This window comes from Panthera leo, chromosome A2, assembly GCF_018350215.1.
Source record: "Panthera leo isolate Ple1 chromosome A2, P.leo_Ple1_pat1.1, whole genome shotgun sequence".
In the NCBI taxonomy this organism is placed as follows: Eukaryota; Metazoa; Chordata; class Mammalia; order Carnivora; family Felidae; genus Panthera; species Panthera leo.
In genome coordinates this window covers 20,748,909-20,769,641 of record NC_056680.1, presented here as the reverse complement: position 1 = coordinate 20,769,641, position 20,733 = coordinate 20,748,909, and the positions used below count along the sequence as shown (strand labels likewise).

Genomic DNA, 20,733 nt, shown 5'->3' with positions numbered 1-20,733 from the left:
GGGGTGGCCATGGGGTCTTTGTCCAACGCCCCTCACCTTGCCTGGGCACCTTCTCCTCCTCCTTCTTAGGCAGGGTCACGTAGGAGAACATGTCAGGCTTGGAGGAGACAATCTGGTCAAAGTTGATTTTGTTCATGCTGCGCTCATAGTCCAGGTTCACTTCTCTGGAGAGATTGCTGAGGTGCTCCAGAACGCTGCCAATGGAGAGGGGGGACAGGGACGTCAGGGGGCTCCATATATCCTGTCACCCCCACGCTGTGGGCTGGCTGGGGCCCACTCTCCTCTAGCGTTAACCTGTGGGCATGAGTTTGGGGCTTCCCTTCCGGATTCATGAGCACACCTCCCACCTGGCCCCCGGCCACTAACCTCCATCACCCTTGTCCCCTCCCTCTTTCATGCCACCCCCTCTTCCCCATCACATCAGTTCAAGTCTGCCTGTTTTGCTTCTCACTTCTCAATGTCATCCCGACAAGGCACCCTCCCTGCCTGGTCCCCTCACTTTCACCCCTGCCCATTCCAATCCACTCCCCACAAAACTCAAGTATAAGCACCTCCTTCTCTTGCTAAAAATCCATCCTGGGTCCCTGGGTCCCTGGGTCCCTGGGTCCCTACATCCTAGGATAAAGCCAAACCTCTTCCTGAGCCCCAAGAGGCACTCCAGCCCCTCCTTGTTCTCCTCTCTGGTCACCCCACCCCAGCCACAGGCAGCGCTGAGCTCTCACCTCATAGCCTTCGCATACACTGTTTCCTCTGGTGGCCACACCCTGGTTGACCCACTCCTACTTCTGCCTGACCAGCCCAGGCTCCCCCCTTAGGGTTTCTATCTAAGACGAGCCTTGCCCCCTCTGGATGAGGGCAGCCTCATTTGTGCCCCCAAAGTGCCTCCCCAGTCCCAGTGCTCCTGACCCCCTACGGGCATTTCTTTCATACATTCCATTCATTCACTGTTGTTCCCTCAGTCAGCATCCTGTTCTCCCCTTACTTTTTCCAGGACTCAACTCAAATATTACCACCCCAGTGAGGCCTTCTCTGACCATCTAATGTAAAGGAGCCCCTCCATGATATCTCTGTTCCCTTGTCTTTCCTGGTCTCCACAGTACCTATCAAAACCCTGAATCACCTCATTTTCTTATTGTGTGTCTTCCTGGCCAGACTGAGAGCCCAGGAGGGCAGGCCCTTCATGGGGTGCGTTCACTGCTGTGCCCCTGTGCCTGGCACAAGAGAGACACTTGTCACACACATGGCTGCCTGCCTGACATCCACTTCCTCCTAATTGGACCTGACTGCTGCTCTAGAACTCTCTCCTCTCTCACTGGACTTCGAGGAAGCTGACAAGTCTGGGTTAGCTCTGGGTTATCTCACCTGTCTAAGCCGGTCATGGTGGAGCTCAACCTGCTAATTGGCTTAGGAGTGGGAATGTGACTCAGTTATAATCAACAACTGACGCCGAGCTGTAAAATCAAGCCCCCTTGTCCCATCTTCCTCAAGACAAATGCTCCAGAGTTCCCTGTGAGATCAGAGGCAGTACTTCTCCTAAAATCACATCTCTGCCCAGCTGCTTCCTCCATTACATCCTGTGGCCTTCACTCCCTTAGAGATGTCTCCTGAGAGGACTTCATAAAGAGCTCAATTGTATAAGAATCCCTCAAAGCGGCTCTGCTTCAAGGGAATCCAATCTACGGCAGGACTCAGTGGACTCTGGACTTTGTGCTTCGGAAACTGCTGCTGCCATCCCGCCTGAGGATGAAGCCAGCACACCCTGGAGACAGCCCCGGCACACTAAGCTGGCACATCCTGCACCCAGTTCCTAGTTACAGGCAAAACAGTGGATTCTCCTACTATCTAGGCCAATCTGAGCCCAGCATATTTGTTATGAAAGCCAAACACACTGCCAATGATACAAAACTCAAGAAATGGAATTCTGGACCACCAAGGTAATGGTGGCTACATCAATTCCAATTTCCCATCATGCTCTAAAAAAAAAAAAAGGAAAGAAGGGAAAAAAGAAAAGGACAAATAGTGCTTCCTAAACCCTCACCTTTAGCATAAGCAGAATAAAGAAAATGCCCAAACTTCACATTATCTTTAGAAGAATAATCATCTGTTCCCAGTGAGCTACTACTCACCCTCCCGCTGCCAGCCTGCCTGGAAAACGAAGGCTGTCTGAAAAAAACTGTGCAGAAGAGGGGAGCAGTGGGAGCCCTAAGCTTGGTCTAAGATCCTACCAGCAAGACAGAAAGTCCACCCCAACTGCAAGAACACTGACTGAGTTCTGGAGAAGCAGAGCACTTAGGACAAGGAAGGGGCCTCTGTGCTTACATTCAAGGTAACATTTTTCTTTTAAAGTTTCTTTATTTATTTTGAGGCGGGGAGAGGGGCAGAGACAAGCAGTCTCTGCGCTGTCAGCGCACAACCCAAATGACAGCGCACAACCTGACATGGGGCTCAATCCCACGAATCCTGAGGTCGTGACCTGAGCCAAAATCGAGAGTCAGACGCTTAACCAACTAAACCACCCAGGTACCCCCAAGATAATATTCTTTGAAAGGCATCATGACATTAAGGGGAAGGTAAAAGACAAGAAGAGGAGTACTTTGGAGATTGAAGGGTGATAGAAAAGGAAGCAAAAGTAAAAAATTAGAGTCTTGCAAGATAAGAGAGAACAAACAACTTGGAGGACAAGCCCTCTCTCCAACACACACACACACACACACACACACACACACACACACACACACACATCCACTTAAAATAACAAACGGGGGGGCGCCTGGGCGGCGCAGTCGGTTAAGCGTCCGACTTCAGCCAGGTCACGATCTCGCGGTCCGTGAGTTCGAGCCCCGCGTCAGGCTCTGGGCTGATGGCTCGGAGCCTGGAGCCTGTTTCCGATTCTGTGTCTCCCTCTCTCTCTGCCCCTCCCCCGTTCATGCTCTGTCTCTCTCTGTCCCAACAATAAATAAAAAACGTTGAAAAAAAAAATTAAAAAAAAAAAAAAAAAAAAAAAAAACAAACGGGGGCATCTGGGTGACTCAGTCGGTTAAGCGTTTTAACTTCAGCTCAGGTCACCATCTCACAGTTCGTGGGTTCCAGCCCCACATCAGGCTCTGCACTGTGCAGAGCCTGCTTGGGATTCTCTCTTCCTCTCTCTCTCTCTCTCTCTCTGCCCCCCCTCCACTTGTTCTCTCTCTCTCTCTCTCTCTCTCTCTCTCTCTCAAAATAAAATAAACTTAAAAAAAAATTTTTAATAGTTTGCTATCCTAACAGAAGAGGGCGCCCTGGAACTAGGAATCTTGTAAATCACCCCAAATCCCTGAACTGAATAGGTGAAAGTAACAACATTTACATACAGCTACTGAAAGAGAGAGCACCTTCCCTGATGAAAATTCTCACCTATCCCTCAAAGAAAAAACAAAGACAAAGCAAAGGAAAACTAACTTCAAACTGAAGCAAATATCTTCACACAAGTATGTGGGCATATGAAAAATACCTTGAATCCGAAACTCACAACTAAAACACAGAAATGGGCAAACAGCAAGAAGATGGAGGAAACAAAATTATCTCTGGAAGGAAGGCAAAATTATGAGGTGCCTACGGAAGAATAAAGTCAAAAAATTTAATAAAGTAAAAAAAAATTTTAATAAAATACATTGAAGAGAGGAATATAACCAAGAAAATTAAAATAAGGCAAAAAAAAAAAAAAAGAACTAAAAGGGACAGAAAGTGGTTAAATTAGAAATAGGTAAAAAAGCAAAGCAAGATAGATAGATAGAGATATATAATGGAATCTGATAAAGAAAAACTGGATAAAGGAACACAACTAATATTTAAAACTATAATCCAAGAGAAATTTCCAGAAATAAAAGAATATCTCAATCTATGTATTTAAAAGGCCCATTTTGTACTAAGGAAAATTGACCCAGAATGATCAACTCTGAGATGTAAACTAGTAAAATGCTTAGACTTTAAAGATTGTTAAAAAAAACAAACAAAAAACACCAAGGCCTCCAAGCCAAAAAATCAAACAACTTTCAAGGGAAAGGGAGTGGGACTGGCATTGGGTCTCTCAAAATCAACATTCAAAGCAAGGCAACAAAAGAGCAGTATTATAAAAAAAAACCAAAAACTCAAGCAATAAAAGTGTGAACCAAGAACTTTATTCCAATCAAGTTGTTTGTCAAGTTCTAAACATGCAAGAACACTAGGAACACTATAGCCTTGAACCCTTTATGAGGAATCTACTAGAAAAGTAGCTTCATCCAACCAAGAGACTGGTGAGGTTCAAGACATACTACCCCAAAATATGGTACCAAAATATGGTACCTTGGCATCTTGAATGTTTTAAGCTGGAGCAGTTTGAGAAACGGCCTTCCCCGGAAGCAGGTCATAAGACCCTCATGTAAGAAGTGCCCTCCTTATACCCAGAGCACAGGACATCCTTAACTCCAAGATGGAGTGATGCCAAGTGGAATCCCAGTGAAGAGGCCTTGCTAAGTTTTCCTCAGTTTACTACGCTTAGCTCATATCTTTTTGTCTTGCCACTATCCCCACAACTTTCCACTTTTCATCAAACCTAGTGTAGGTTTAACCTCCTCGGGTCTTCATTTCTTTAAGAAGGTTCCCATGTTAAGGGAAACATGTAAATTTGCAAGCTCTTCTTTTGCTAACCTGTCTTGTATTACAGAGTCCCAGCCAAGAACCTAGAAGGATATAAAAAAGAGGATTGACCCCCTACCCCCCTTACCCTCCACTACTGGATGATGGGAGAAATTTCAGAAGAAAAGGTTGATACACTTAATCCACTTAATTGTAGATTTAAGACTAAAACAGAGATAAGAGCTGCTGGCTGTCTCAGTCCATAGAGCAAGCTGTGAGCTTGAGCCCCACATTGGGCAAAGAGCCTACAATCAATCGATCAATCAATCAATTTTATTTTTAAAAATAAAAACAAAACAAAGATAAGTATGAGACTGGAAGAATATCATATTAAATAATAAGGAGAAAAAAGCAACTAAAAATGGGAGGAGAAAGGAATGAGGAAAGTAGATTAAAGTCAAGATTGTTACAAAGGAACACAAAGGGAGTCGAAGGATACCACTGAAACCTGACAAAACAGATATTAACTAGTTAAATAAGAAAGCAGGGGATTCGAGGCACTATAAAAGGTTTAATACAAAAGAAACCACTAAAATAAGGCACAAATATTCCCAAATACCAAAAGAAATTTAAAAAATGAAAGAACAAAGAAAATACATCATGCAAAGAAGGAAATACAGAACTGAGATCAAACATACCAGCTCTATAAATAAATGTGAACGTGCTTAACTCACTTATTACAAGAAAAAGATTTTTAATCTCACTCACAAAGTAAGATCTGACTATATGCTAATAACAAGAAACCTATGTAAAACAACTAACTCAGAAAGGCTAAAAACAGAGAGCTGGGAAAAAATGTATCAGAAAAATGGAAATAACAAAAAATCAGGTTACAATTCTGATATCAAACAAAGTAAAATTCTGATCAAAAAGCATTTTACCTGATCAAGGACACTTTTTTTTTTAGTTTATTTATTTATTTTGAGAGAGAGAGAGAGCACGTGTACAAGCAGGAGAGGGGCAGGGAGAGAATCTCAAGCAGGCTCTGCACTGCCAGCACGGAGCCTGATGACACGGAGCTAGAACTCACAAACTGTGAGATCATGACTTGAGCCAAAACCAAGAGTCAGATGCTCAACTGACTGAGCCACCCAGGCACAGTCCTCAAGGACATTTTTTAATGCTAAAAGCCACAATTAGTAATGATAGTGTAACACACTACTCTCTGTGGGCAAAAATAAGTAAAGATACAGAAGACATAAATAACATAATCAATAAGATAGATTTTCTGGCATATATGTATATATAAAAACTCTTATACCCTAACTAGAGGGATACACCTCTTCTCACATGCAAATGGGACATTCAGCAAAAAACTGACTATATATTAGGTCACAGAGAAAACATCAGCAAGTTCTGTAGAGTAGAAATATTATAAATAACACTCCCTGATCTCAATGCAATTAAAGTAACAATTATTAACAAATTTTAACAAGTCCTTTCCACATGGAAAATTGTGAAACCTGTTAAACAATTCTTTTTTTTTTTTTAATGTTTATTTATTTTTGAGAGAGAGACAGAGAGGAAGAGGGAGTGGGGCAGGGGCAGGGGCAGAGAGGGACAGAGGATCTGAAGTAGACTCTGTGCTGACAGCAGAGAGCCAGGCTTGAACCCACAAACCGCAAGATCATGACCTGAGCCAAAGTCAGACGCCTAACTGACTGAGCCACCCAGGTGCCCCTAAACAAGTCTGTAATGAAATGGGAAATACAAACTAAATTTTTGGAATTAAAAAAATGAAATACTACATATCAGAATCTGTGGACTATTTTTTAAGCATTTATCAGAAGAAAGTTCATTAGACACATTTATAAACGCATTTATAAGCAAGAATGTAAATAAGTGAATTAAATTTCTAGTGCATGTGCACACACGCACACACACACACACACTATAAACATAACAAAATACAAAATATAAGCCAAAGCAAGGGACAAGAAAGGAAATAATAAAAGTAGAAATTAATGAGGTAGATGTAGAAAACAGTCAAGTTAATAAATCAAATTCCTATTTTAAAAAAATTAACACACCAATCAAATCACTAAGTAACTCAATAAAGCAAAGAAAGGGAGAGAGCATAACTCTACACAATAAGAAGTGACAGCATGTTAACTAACTAGAATTTAAATAAAATTTGAAAAGAAAAAAAAAGGAGGTGATAAGGGGAAGTCAACATTGAAACAAAAAAATTGTTAAATCATAAGAGACCACTTTGCAAAATTCTATGCAAATGCATTTTAAAACCTAGAAAACATGGATGATTTTTTTAGAGAAAGAAAGTATGCCAAAACTGATCCCCAAATTGGGAATATAAGCTTAAATAGACCAATTCCTACTAGAGAACTATCCCACCAAAAACATTATGTCCAAATGATTGCAGAAGGGAATAACCAGATAGCCTCAATACACCAAAAATTGGTCCAGAGTATGGAAAATGAAGGAAAACATCAATATTCTTTTTATGAAGCAAGCCCCAAATCCCCTGCTTTCTAATTTAACTTGTTAATATCTGTTTTGTCAAGTTTAATGGTATCCTTCAACTCCCTTCATGTTCCTTTATAACAATCTTGACTTCAATCTACTTTCCTCATTCCTTTATCCTCCCATTTTTAGTTGCTTCAAACCTGATAGAGACAGTATGAAAAAAATTATAGGCCAACATCCCTTCCATCAATGCAAAAGTTCTAGAAAGCATGCTAACCAATAGAACCCAACAATACCATATTTTAAAAAAATGATACGCCATGGCCAGATGGGATTTATTAAAGGAATACAAGATTGTTTCAATATTAGGAAATCAATTAATATAATATACAATGTTAATAGATCTAAGGAGGAAAATTATATGAATATCTCCATAAGTACTTTATTATTATTATTCCATATATATATATATATATATATATATATATATATATATATATATTTTTTTTTTTTTTTTTTTTTTTTTTTTTTAGAGAGAGACAGAGACAGAGACAGAGACAGAGCATGAACAGGGGAGGGGAAGAGAGAGACACAGAATCTGAAGCAGGCTCCAGGCTCCGAGCTGTCAGCACAGAGTCCGATGCAGGGCTTAAACTCATGAACAATGAGATTATGACCTGAGCCGAAGTCAGACACTTAACCAACTGAGCCACCCAGGCATCCCTCTCCATAGGTACTTTTAAAGGCTGTGATAAATAAACACTTAAGAAAATAGAAGTTTCAATGGATACATTAAATAAAGTCCCAAAGCTAGCATTTTCTTTTTTTTCTTTTTTTTTTAATGTTTATTTTTTGAGAGAGAGAGAGAATGAGAGCAGGGCAGGGACAGAGACAGAGAGAGACCAAGATAGAGACAGAGGATCCAAAGCAGGCTCTGCACTGAGAGCAGAAAGCCCAGTGCAAGTCTTGAACTCACAAACTGAGAGGTCATGACCTGAGCCAAAGTCAGAGGCTTAACCGACTGAGCCACCCAGGCACCCCTAAAGTTAGAATTTTCTTAAGGGGGAAACTTACTAGAGGTACCTCCACTAATATTAGGAACAGGTAGGGATGCCTACCATCTCCGCTACTATTCAATATTGTACTGGAAGTATTAGAAAATGCAATTAAACAAGAGAAAGTGATTAGAGGAATAAGAACTGGAGAAGAAAAAGTAAAATTCTACTTACAGGTAACGTATACTTAGAAAGTCCTGGAGAGGGGTGCCTGGGACGCTCAGCCAGTTAAGTGCCCAACTCTTGATTTCAGTTCAGGTCATGATCTCACAGTTTTGTGAGTTCAGGCCCTGAGTTCGAGCCCCATGTTGGGCTCTTCACTGACAGTGCGGAACTTGCTTGGGATTCTCTGTCTCCCTCTCTCTCTGCCCCTCCTCTGCTCATGCTGTCTCTATCTAAATAAGCAAACTTAAAAAAAAAAAAAGAAAAATATAAGAAAACCCTGGAGAATCAATAATAAAACACATTCAAACAATTCAGTAAGGATTCTTTGTAACAGGATATAAAATTAGCATACAAAAATCAGTAGGAGCAATAGTAGAGAAAATCCCATTTATAATAGCAACAAAGAAGACAAAATAATAAGAAATATGCAAAACTTACATGAGAAAAAGCATTCCTGAAAGACACAAAAGTAGTCTTTTTTTTTTTTTTTTTTTTGAGAGAGAGCGCGCGCATGAGTGTGGGAGAGGGGTAGAGGGAGAGAGAGAATCTTAAACAGTCTCCACACTCAGCATAGAGCCCGACACAGGGCTTGATCCCACAATGCTGATATCATGACCTGAGCTGAAATCAAAAGTCGGACACTCAACCAACTGAGCCAACCAGGTGCTCCCAAAAGTAGTCTTGAACAAATGAATGAACATTCTTTGTTCTTGGATAGGACAGTTCAAGATTCTAAAGATGTCAGTTATATGTAAGGTAATTAAAAAATATAATGAAACCCCATCAAAAATACTAAGTGTTTTTAAACTGGACCTAGAGGATTTGATACAAGGCTCATGGGAAAATAAGCATGCAAATTCCGATCAAAATCCCAACAACATTTTTTGCAAAAATAGAAAAATCCATCCTAAAATTCATATGGAATCTCAAGGGACCCAAATAGCCAAACGATCTTAAAAAAGAACAAAGTGGGAAGACTCACACTTCCTGATTTCAAAACTTACTGTAAAGCTGCAGTAATCAAAACAGTATACTGCTGGCATAAAGACATATAGACCAAAGGAATAGAATAAATAGTTCTGAAATAACTTCTGGAATATATATGGGTCAAATGATTTTTTACAGGGGTGCCAAGACCATTTAGTGGGGGAAAGAACAGTCTTTTCCACACATTGTGCTGAGAAAACTGGATATCCACATGCAAAAGAAGAAAGTTGGACTCTTATGTAATACCATATACAAAAATTAACTCAAAATGGATCAAAACTCTAATGTAAGAGCTAAAACTATAAAACTCTTAGAACACATCGGGAAAAGCTTCATGATACTGGACTTGGCAATGATCTCCTGGCTATGACAAAGGGAACAAAAGAAAAAAAGACAAATCAGAATTCAGCAAAAGAAAAGCCTTGTGTCCTGGTAACATAAAGGACACGATCGACAGAATAAAAAGGCAAACCATGAAATGGGAGAAAGTATCTCATATCTGATAAGGGATTGGTATCCAGAATGTATAGACAACTCATAACACTCAACAACAAAAACCAAACAACTAGATTCAGATATGGGCAAAGATTGTTAATAGACATTTCTCCAAAGAAGGATCTACAAATGGCCAATAAACACATGAAAAGATGCCAACATCACTAATTGTTAGAGAAATGCAAATTAAAACCAAAATGGAATACCACTTCACATCCATTTGGATGACTATTATACAGAGAAAACAACAAGAAAAGAAACGTTGGGTGAGGATGTGAAGAAATTCGAACTTTTGTGCCCTGCTGGTGAGAATATAAAACAGTGCAGCTGCTAAGGCAGCTGGATGATGGTGTCCCAAAAATTAAAAATAGGGCTTTGCAAATACTGCTGACGCCACCAAGAGCTGCCCTGTGCCACCCCGTCACGGTCAACTCCGTGATGGTCTTCGACATTTGCCATCAACCATGAGCCCTTGGGCCACATATCCTTTGAGCCATTTGCAAAGTTCCAAATATAGCCAAAAACTTTTGTGCTCTGAGGACTGGAGCAAAATGGATTTGCTTATAAAGGTTCCTGCTTTCACAGAATTATTCCAGGGTTTATACGCCAGGGTGGTGGCTTCACATGTCATAACAGCACTGTCCATCTAGAGGGAGAAACCTGATGATGAGAATTTCATCCTGAAGCACACAGATCCTGGTGTCTCATCCACGGCAATTGCTGGACCCAACACAAACAGTTCCCAGTTTTTCATTCACACTACTAAGACTGAATATTTGGGTGGCAAGAATGTGACCTTTGGCAAGGTGAGAGAGGGCATAAATACCATGGAAACCAAGGAGTGCTTTGGGTCCAGTGATGGCAAGACCAGCAAGAAGCTCACCATTGCCAAGTGTGGACAACCCTAATAAATTTGATGTGTGCTTTCTCTTAACTACAAGACTGTTCCTTCTCCCATATGCTCATAATAGCCTATAATCAGTGCTCTCACTGCAGCTCTTTGGTTCCGTGTTTTCCTTACCCCCCTTCAAATCTAGTTAGATTGCAGAGTTAACATTATGATTATGAAATAACATAATGCTGTTTACAACAGCAACGAATAGAATTATCATATGGATAGCTAGTCCACTTCTGGGTATACACCCACAAGAACTGAAGGTAGGGACACAAGGAGAGATTTGTACACCTATACTCGCATTGTGCACAAGAACCAAAAGATGGAAGCAGCCCAAGTGCCCATCAACAGATGAAAGGATACCTAACATGCAGTACTTGCATACAATGGAACATTAAAAGGAATTTTTTTCCTTTGAATGGAAAGAGATTCCGACGCACACTACAACGTGATGAACCGAGAAGACACTGTGCTCAGTGAAATAAGCCAGACACAAAAGGTCAAATCCTGTACGATTCACAGAGACAGAAGGTAGAACGGTGGTTGCCAGGGACTGGAGGGCAACGGGAATAGGGAGTTACTGTTTAACGAGTACAGAGTTTCGCAAAGTTCTGTGGATGGATGGTGGTGATAGTTGCACAACAATGTGAATGCACTTAATTCCACTGATCTGCACACTTAAAAATGGTTAAAATGGTAATTTTTACATTATGTCTATTTTGCCATAGTTTTAAGAAATAACTAGTTAAAACAAACAAATAAAACATGCCAGAATAGCCAAGAAAACACTGAAAGGGAAAAGCTACAAAAGTGGGGGCTGGTCCTACAAGACATTAAAAAATACTGTAAAACATCCATAATTAAACCACAGTTCAACTGCACAAATAGACAAATGGGACAGTGGAAGAGAGCAGAAAGTCCAAACATAGACCTGACTGCATCTGAAAATTACTGTATGAAAAAGGTAGCATCTTGAATCACTGGGACACAGATGGAGGTTTTAATAAATGCTGATGGGTGTTTAATAAACCACTTAATAAATGCTGGTCATTTAGAAAAAGATAAAATTGGATCCATACCACATACCATACATAAGGATGGGCTCCTGGGTGGCTCAGTTGGCTAAGAGTTCAACTCTTGATTTTGGCTCAGGTCATGATCTCACATTCATGAGACAGAGCTCTGTATCAGCTCTGGGCTGAAACCATGGAGCTTGCTTGGGATTCTCTCTCTCTCTCTCTCTCTCTCTCTCTCTCTGCCCCTCCCACACTATTGCTCACATGCACTCTCTCTCTCTCTCTCAAAAATAAATAAATAAACATTAAAAAATAAGGATGGAACAAGGATATGAAACCATGTAAGTACTAGAAGAAACCCTCACGGTGGGGAAAGGCCATCTAACTGTGACTCAAAATCCAGATGTAATAGAAGAGATGATTAACAACATTGATTAGATAAATATTTTACAAGTTATATTACAAAAATTACCACAAGCAAAGTCAAAATACAACTGACAAACCAGGAGAAAATATTTACAACATACATCACAGATGAAGGATATCCCTAATACAGAAAGAGCTCAAAATCAGAGGGAGGAAAAGCCCAAAAGCCTGAGAGAAAAAAATGGGCAAAAGACACGAATAGACGAGTCACAAAAATACATAAAAGGTGCCCTTAATCACATGAAAAGATGGAAAACACGTATCAGACTGATTTACCTTACTTATCTTCCAGACTGGCAGAAAATCACACAGCATGACAACAGACTCTTGGCAAGGCTGTGGGGGGAATGGTGCTCACACACTGCTGGCAGGTAAGCGAGATGGCACAACGCTTGCGGAGGGAAATTTGGCAACAGCTGAAAAATTACATCTGCTCTTATCTTTTGACCTAGCAATCCTGCTTCTCGCAATTTACCCTGAAGCTATCCCCAGGACAATATGAACATATAAATGCACAGGGTTTTTCACTGCAGTACTGTTTGTAATCGCAAACGGTCGGAAATGACCTAAATGCCTATATATTAGAGAACGGTTGAGTGAATGATGGTACAGGGCACATTCACACAATAGACTACTATGCAGCCATAAAAAAAGGATGAAGGAAATCTCAGTGAACGAGTAGGGATTGATGTCCAGGATGTATGTAAGTGAGAAAGGCAAAGGACAAAAGGGTATCTACAGTGTGCTGCCCTTCAAGTAAGAAGGAATGGTGTATAAGCAAATATACATGCTCATTTGTACAAGAAGAAATACAGAAAGGATAAGCCGGAAGCTAGTGCTACTGGTTAACTATGGGCATGTGGTGGGGACAGGGTGGACAGGGAAGATGTGGATAGGATACAATGAATGGGGGTGGAGAGTGACAGATCCGAGGATACCTTTATGAATACTACGTATCAGTGAGAGAAACAGATACACAGAATATATACATTATATACATAAAACAAATGGACCACCACCACATTGTATTTCATCAAATAAACATATCCCACTGAAGGGGGTGGAGAACTAAACCAAGTCGCTTGAATATAGCGACATTAATACTAAATGCCCCCAGGGTAAAGAGACAAAACCTTACTTAGTAAGGTTTTTCTTCCAAAGAGTATGAATTAGCAGTTTGAAATTACTTTCTGTATATTCTAGGACTGAGCAAATAAATATACTATGAACAATGGGAGCTAGTTTTCTTCTAGAAGTAAGAAATATGTATAAGTGAGAGTGAGCCATGTGGTGTTGGGGTCAATTTGAAGGTATCATTAGGAATCCATGGTTTTTAACAGACAGAAAGAATTAGACATGGGTGTGTGGGGGGGGGGGTGTAATATGCAATTTAATGCAATGTAATATAATAATAGTATAACATAGTATAATAATATATATATTCCCCAGATTTGTCTGGCCTAAGAGCCTCACAGCAATGATTTCCCAGTAGCAATGAGCATATCTAACGCCCAGATCTTCGTTTTTAAACTCCCCCACTGAAAGGAACCAGGGGTTCTTGGAGAAATAGCTGATTTCAGGGCTGGGTCTGGAGAAGTACAAGATGAGCCCAGCACTTCTTGCTATGCCCCAAATTAAAGACATACTCAAAGAACGATAGGAATATATCAGCTTGAGGAGGCTCTCTCTGGCCAAATCTGGGACAATTTGGGCACCAAAATAAAAAACAGTAGTAACAGGTTCTGTCCCTTTGAATAAGAATCCATGAGTTGATACTGATAATGAGAGATCTGGAGATGAAAAAGACATGACTTGGGGCCAAGAAGTCCACAGTGCAGTGGGCAACGTGGCCCACAGGTGAGCACGGAGGGAGCATTGCCCCCTGGGCTCCTGGAGGAAGTGGGCATAATGAAGGGTCTAGTGGAGACTCACGAGGGCCCTTTGCGCATCCGGGGTGTGCTCATGGCCCACTGCTTGATCTTGCTCAGGCTCTGCTCATTGATGAGCTGGTGGCCCTCAGAGGGCATGCAGTCCACGTACAGATTGTATAGCAGCAGAGCCTCTGTGTTCTTGCGCAGGGCGTTGGCCTGGACCACACGCTGCGTGAACACGCGTGGGTCCTCAGCGCAGAAGAGAAGCTGGATCCGAGGCACCCAGTACTGGCAGGCGAGGAGGGGGTGCCTTCCTGGGGCCAGGTGGGAGAGAAAAGGGAACACACAACACAGTCAGACTCTCTAGGCTGGAACACTGGGCTCTAGCCTGACTCTGCTACTGATGCATGGTGGCCCTGCACAAGTGGGTTCTCTCTTCTGACACCCTGTCACATCTGCAGAATGGGTATGACAACACTCCTCTCCCTGCCCACCTCACAGTTGGCCATGGATGGATGTGAAAGTGCTTTGTAAACCATAAAGATCTGTGCACAGACAAACAGTCACACAGGGGCGGCTGCTGAAGTGCCCACTCCTCGCTGCCACACTCAAGGTAAACATCACTAACTGATGGGCCTTGGATGCCTTCTCTGCATCATGTTGCAAGTGGTACCATCAGCTGCTCAGGGCAGGCATATCCAATAATGGCCATTTGCCCTTCCTGGGGTCTCTCTCTGAATGATGGGTCCTCTGGTTTTCACTGGCCAGGGGACAGACAGCCACAGGACATACAGAGCAAGGAAGAATTCAGGCCTGATGTGGCTGTGCCATGGGTGGCGGGTGGCCTCAGTCATGGTCCTGAGTGGGGGGTCTGCATGGGGTGGGGCAGAGAGCCTGTACCTTCAGCGGTGACCCCTCCATTCAGAATGGGCTTCCCCGTCTCATCTCGCACCAAGCCGTTCTCATCTGTCTTGTGTACCAGGTACAGCTTCTTCTCCTTGTCATAGTCCACGACACCGACATCGCACCATTCATACTTCAGCTTCCGACTTTTGGGGTCCTCTGAAACAGAAGGGGAACCCACCAGTGCTCTCTGCTGTAGGGTGGGTAGGGGACTCTGTGTGGGCAGCAGGCGCTGGGAACGAGTCTCAGTGGCCACTGGTCTGGCCTCCCTCCCACCAGGATGATCCCTTCTAGCTCCAGCAAAGCAGCAATCCTGCTTCCTCCCAGCTGAGCTGGCCTCTGGGGAACCCCTGGTGGCAGGAGGAGCCAGAAGGACCAGACCCCTCTGTCTCTGTGCTCTGCATGACCCCATCAGGATAGACAGAGACATAGGCCAGCAGGGCTAGAACGGGAGGCAGGAAAGCCCCAGGCACACAGAGACCTGGTGAGGATGTAGTTGTGAAGCTCATCATGTCTGAACTGGACCCCTTCAAAGTGACCAAGACCAGAGTGAACCCCTTCCCATGGGCTGCATGTGGCAGTTGAACCCTTAGGCCCCTTATATCAGGACAGGTCAGGTCAAGGTAAAAGATTGCTGCCCTGCAGTGGTCCCAAAATGGGCCTCAGGGCCTGTTGGTCAGGATGGGCCTTCCACTCACTTCCTGGACTGCAAGCCTTTGCACTGCTTCTCCAGCTCATCTCCTGCCACCACCTACCCTTTTGTCTCTCCAGCCATACTGCATGTCTGGCTATTCCTGTGACTTTGGAGCTTACTCCTGCCTCAGAGACTGCATTGGCTATGCTCTCTGACTGGAACAGTCTTTGCTCAAGTCACCTCATTGCTAGTTTGTTCCTTGCTCAAATGGCTTCCCCTCCGAGAAGCATCTCTGCCTCAAAGAGTGCCTTTGCCCCAGGCACCCTCTGACTTGTTAGCCCATTTGTGTCCCTCACAGAGCCTGAAGTCATACTATGTATGCATCCAGTCCTGGTTCTGGTTAGCCTCCTCACACCTTTTAAGGCAGAAGTGCCTTAAAATAAGCTGATGGGTTCTACAGCCTGGGTTGAGGAAGAACAGCTGGAACTCCAAGGAATTGCTAACATGCTGGCTGGATGCTATATGCTTCTCTTTGGAAAATGCTCTTTGGAAAATGCTGACCTGTCTTGGCTCAACTTAGAGAAGATGATGTCACAAGAAGGCACCAGCAGAAAACCAGAGGTCTCTGGCAGAAATGCTCCCTGCCAGCCCCCCTCCCACCAGTGCCACTGCCCAAGGCCAGGGCCCACATGAAGGAGGGCAAACAGAAGCACTTCCGGGAGGCTGGTACTTGATACATTTAAGGTTAATGCAGCCCCCCCCCCTTCTGGTTTTATTGCCAGGAATTGGAGATCTGGGAACAATTGAGTTAAATTATTTTTGTAATTAAGTCCAAAGTAAAGGGAACATTCTGGGCTTCTTGTCTAGTTCAGAGAAATTGATTCCAGCATTAACATGTTTTTAAATCGAAACATAAACTTACAGCCTGCTCAATGGACTTACTGTGGGGCCCCCTGGAGGCTGAGAAGTCTTAAAACCAACCAGCATGGCTCTCAATCCTGGGCAGAGTCCATGGGGGTTGGGGGGGCACTCCCGGTCCCAAAGCAGCATGTCCACCACGGGGCAGGGAGCAGAGCAGCCCTCAGCCCTGCACAGAGGGGCAGCCAACTCCAACCTCCAACTTCATAACCCAGATCTTCCTCAGATGCTCACTCAGAGGCAGCCAAGGTAGGTCAACCTGGCTCAGTTCCCTACAGCAGCAAACACAGCCCCAGGGCAGATGTGGGGCCAAAGGAGGGACAGACACAGACAAAGCAGAGATACAGCTCATCTGTGGGACATCAGTGCAGGTATGTGTGTTGGGGCGGGGGGAGATAGTGGCTGTGAATGGGTGATGGGAGGTGTGTGAGTATGTGTGGTGAAAACGTGTGTGAAGTGGGGGATGGTGTGTGAGTATGATGGTAAGTGTGCTTGTGAATGTGTGTTTGCAAGCAGGTGTGTAAGCATGAGAATGTGTGTTGTCCATGCAGAGGTGCAAGTTGAGAGGCCATAGGTAAAGCTAGAGCAATGGTGATTTCTAGGTGGCAGGAAGGAAGGCTTGAATTGTGTCCCTTGTACACATTTGAACATTTCCAACAAGCTTGCATATTTTTTATTATCAATAAATCAAAGATTTTTTTAAACACTAGACACCATCCAGCAGTCCCTTCCCCAACCCTCCCACAATGTCATCCCTGGTCCTTGTATTTTTTGACTCTATATGGCCAGCCCCTTAGTCTGTATCCCAGCTGGGAGGCCTCAAAAGGTGGGAGCCCTCCCCTCCCACAGCTGCCAGCCCCTAGGGCAGCCCAGAAGTCAATGGTTGGGCTGCTTGCCAGACAGGGATGGTACAGACCAGGATCCTGCCCCCCACCCATGCCGGCCCTGCTCACCATGACCTAGGATGTCATCAGTGGGCAGGAGGGCTTTTCCAGGGACAGGTTTCCTGTCCTGAGACCCTGGCTCCAAGCCCATGTTGATCCACTCACTGGGAGTCCGGCAATCAAACTCCTCATTGTCAAATACCTGGAAGAAATGGGCAGAGGTCAGGAGGAGGCAGCTCTCCCCTAGAGGGGCCAAATGGGTTGGGTGTGTCAGAAGATGAGGGTGCCTAAGTAAGTCTTCTCAGATGCAGAAGCTACAGACTGAGGGCCATGGGGCTGAATGTCTCCCCCACTATTCATAGGGGCCTGTGGGGTCTGGCTCTGTGAAACCCTGGATCCCCACCCAACCGGCAACCCTGATGCAAGCAGAGGGGTATTTGGGGACTCAGAGCAGGATATGAGCTCTCTCTCCCACTGCCCAAGGATCATCCAGCTCAGGCCCAAGGGAAGAGGTAGACCTTGGATTTTTCTGAGCATTCCACCTACATGCAGAAATGAAGGAGATTCAGGGTAGTCAGGAGGCCACCCTTAGTAGGGTGATGTGGATTCAGCTCTGCCTCCCCACAGGGACCGCCAAGCAAGACATACTCAGGGTCAGGGAGAGGAAGGGCAGGGAGGCTAGTGAAAGCTAGAGCAGGCTATGCTCCCTCTTTCTCCTTCTCGGACCCAGTTTCCCCATCGGTATCCCAAAGGAGCTACAATGAGGCCCTCCTCCACCTCAGTTCCCCCCATCTCAGTGAGTCCAGGAGCAGTGGTCAGGGAGCTCCATATACTACTCCACAGTCCAACTGGGCTGCTTCTGGTGCCTCAAGGTTGGGAGCTGGGGGGACAGAGATTGCATACACAGGTTCCCCAGGCTCCCAAGCAAAAAGCAGAGTCAGCATCTCAGGGGTTCTGGGGCCCCTTCTGTCCCAGCCTAGGATGATCAAAACCCCTGGCGGGAAGGTCCAATTATGCTTGACAAGTGAGTGCTTATGATTCCCACAGATCCCCTTTCGGGTCTGATCTCTCGGCCGGGGTCCTGTACCCCTCCCACCCACCCTTCCCCCCACTGCTGACCATCAGCTTGCTATGGAAACTAGGCTCACCTTCAGTGGGAGGTAGATGGGAAAGAGCGGGTCATGGCCCTGCTCAATGGTCTGGGGGTGGTGGGGGTCTGGGTGCCTGGGCATGAGCTTGTCAGAGTCGATGCCCTCATGAGCCAGTAACTGCTCGATGTCCAGACTCAGGTACAGCCGCTTCCTCCTGGCCGAGGGGGGACAAGGGAATCTCATGACAGCTCAGCTCATCTGAGATGGCTTCATGGATGCCAGCAAGGGTCCACAGGGTCGTGGTGGATAAGAGTGTGGCCCAGGGATGCCTCCAGGGCCCCCCACCCCTCTGGAATTCATCAGGAAGTAGTGTGGTAGCTGGGGCTGATGTCTTGGGCCCCGGCTGCCCTGTGTCTGTCTGGTACTTCCACTACATTGACCTAAATGCCACCCTCCCCAATCCTACAGCAAGGAAAGCAGTTTGTTCCTATAAAGAAACCAAAGGGTGAGGCGCCTGGGTGGCTCAGTCAGTTAAGCATCCGACTCTTGATTTCAGCTCAGGTCATGATCTCATGGTTTGCGAGTTCAAGCCCTCTGCACCGACAGCAGGGAGCCTGCTTGGGATTGTCTCTCTGTGTGTCTCTCAAAATAAATAAATAAAACTTAAAACAAAAACAAAAAATAAAGCAAAGGGTACAAGATTTGCACACAGGCCCATTTTAGTAACCTCTGCCATGAATATGGTCACCTAGTAGCCTGCTGTCCCTCGCTCCTTGACTTGGGTGAATGCCGCCCCCCCAAAGGAATGGGCCCTCCCACTGCCAACCTGGCCATACCTCTCAATCTCAATCTTTCGGGGGCACTGGCCTGGCAGCACCAGGAAAGGCACCTGCACCTTGGGCTCGTAGGCCTGCAGTGGGAAGTCAGTCTGGGTGAGCACCCGGGTGGTGGACTCGAAGCGCTGCTGTTCCAAATGTTCCTCGAAGCCTTCAGGAATCTCAAAACTTCTGACTGCAGGCAAAGGCACAGGCAGGAGTGTCAGGGGCTCAGGCCAGAGCCCAATACGCCCCAAGACAAAGCGCTAGGTACTGGGTATAAGCGCCCTGGGGCAAGGGAAGCTCAGAGCTTGCCTGTGGCTGGCAGTGGCGACAAGAAGCCAGATTTGGCACCAGGCACCCAAGGGAGGGCAAGTCTGGAGGGACAAGGGCCTCCAGAGGGTGTGTTTTGGTCTTGCTTTTCCTCATGTGGATGGGGATGCAGAGCTGCCGAGCATCCCCACCCCACCCCACTATGAATGGTAGGAGCACCCCACAACCCTTAGATCTGTACTCTGTAAGCATTTTCTGGGCCACAGATGTCTGTGAGACGGTACAGCCCAATAGACTGGATCCTCAGCTCACCGCACAAATGCACATACATGTGATATTTCCTGAGCCACTTCTGGGGCTTCACAGACCCCATGAGGTCCGTGGGCACTGAGAGGACTAATCTGGGCAGTGTCAGCAAGGAGCCAGGCCTCTCCTGGGGCTGGGGAGGAGAGGCAGACAGCTGGGACCTCTGAGCCTGATCGAAGCAGGTATCCTGTCTGCCAGCCAGGTGGGAGGGCTCCCACCTGATTCCTCACTCAGGGCCCCACCCACCTTGCTGCTTCTCCTGGAGCCACCCTATTCTCCCCTCTGCCACCGGAGACTGCCCCACACTCTGCAGTCCTGCCCCAGTCCTTACAGGACTCAGCGCAGAGCCTGGGAGGAGAGTCCTCATTCAGCAGAGATCTTCTGGGCACTTTCCCATGCCAGGCCCTATTCTAGACACTGGGGTCCCAGCAGGGAAAACTCAGACACAGCCCTGGCCTTCTCCAAGCTCATGTTCCAGGGGAGGTAGAAAAGGTAATTTATACATGTGAAAACCCTAGTGTCCCCAGCTGGGCAGAGAACTGATACCCTGGCCCTCAGCAGCCTCACCCACTGTGGTGCCCTTGTCATAGCTCACCTAAGAGGAACATAAGGTGTGGTTCACTGAGCACTAACCGTTAGCTTGGCCCTTGCAAAGCACCTTATATCTTGTTACCCCCATTTTATAGCTAAGGAAACTGAGATCCTGAGCCAAGTAGAAACAATCTAAGACCAGAGGTCTTGCTTCTAAATGGCACCCACTCATCCACCCTGCCCTTCTAGGCACTGACCTTTTGGAGTAAACTTGTCAAGGTCGGCCTGCCGCAGGAGATCTTGGTTCATGCAGGGACCACGGCATACTTCCTAAAACCAAATCCCAGAGCTCTAAGGGGGTATAAACATCCTGGGGACAGGCAGGACCTGG

General features: G+C 45.2%; 1 protein-coding gene across 2 annotated transcripts in view; it reads right to left on the bottom strand.

Annotated features, from left to right (window-relative positions):
• DNAH1 (dynein axonemal heavy chain 1) overlaps nt 1–20,733 on the bottom strand; it is a 75,873-nt gene that overhangs the window by 50,103 nt on the left and 5,037 nt on the right. For both annotated transcript variants that reach the window (XM_042929583.1, XM_042929584.1), the window contains exons 3-9: nt 20,600–20,672; nt 19,254–19,428; nt 18,475–18,631; nt 17,396–17,528; nt 14,888–15,049; nt 14,049–14,301; nt 37–194 (exon numbers count right to left, since the gene is read on the bottom strand). In XM_042929583.1, the coding sequence (XP_042785517.1) occupies nt 37–194; nt 14,049–14,301; nt 14,888–15,049; nt 17,396–17,528; nt 18,475–18,631; nt 19,254–19,428; nt 20,600–20,672 (1,111 nt within the window). The remainder of the gene's footprint in view (nt 1–36; nt 195–14,048; nt 14,302–14,887; nt 15,050–17,395; nt 17,529–18,474; nt 18,632–19,253; nt 19,429–20,599; nt 20,673–20,733) is intronic.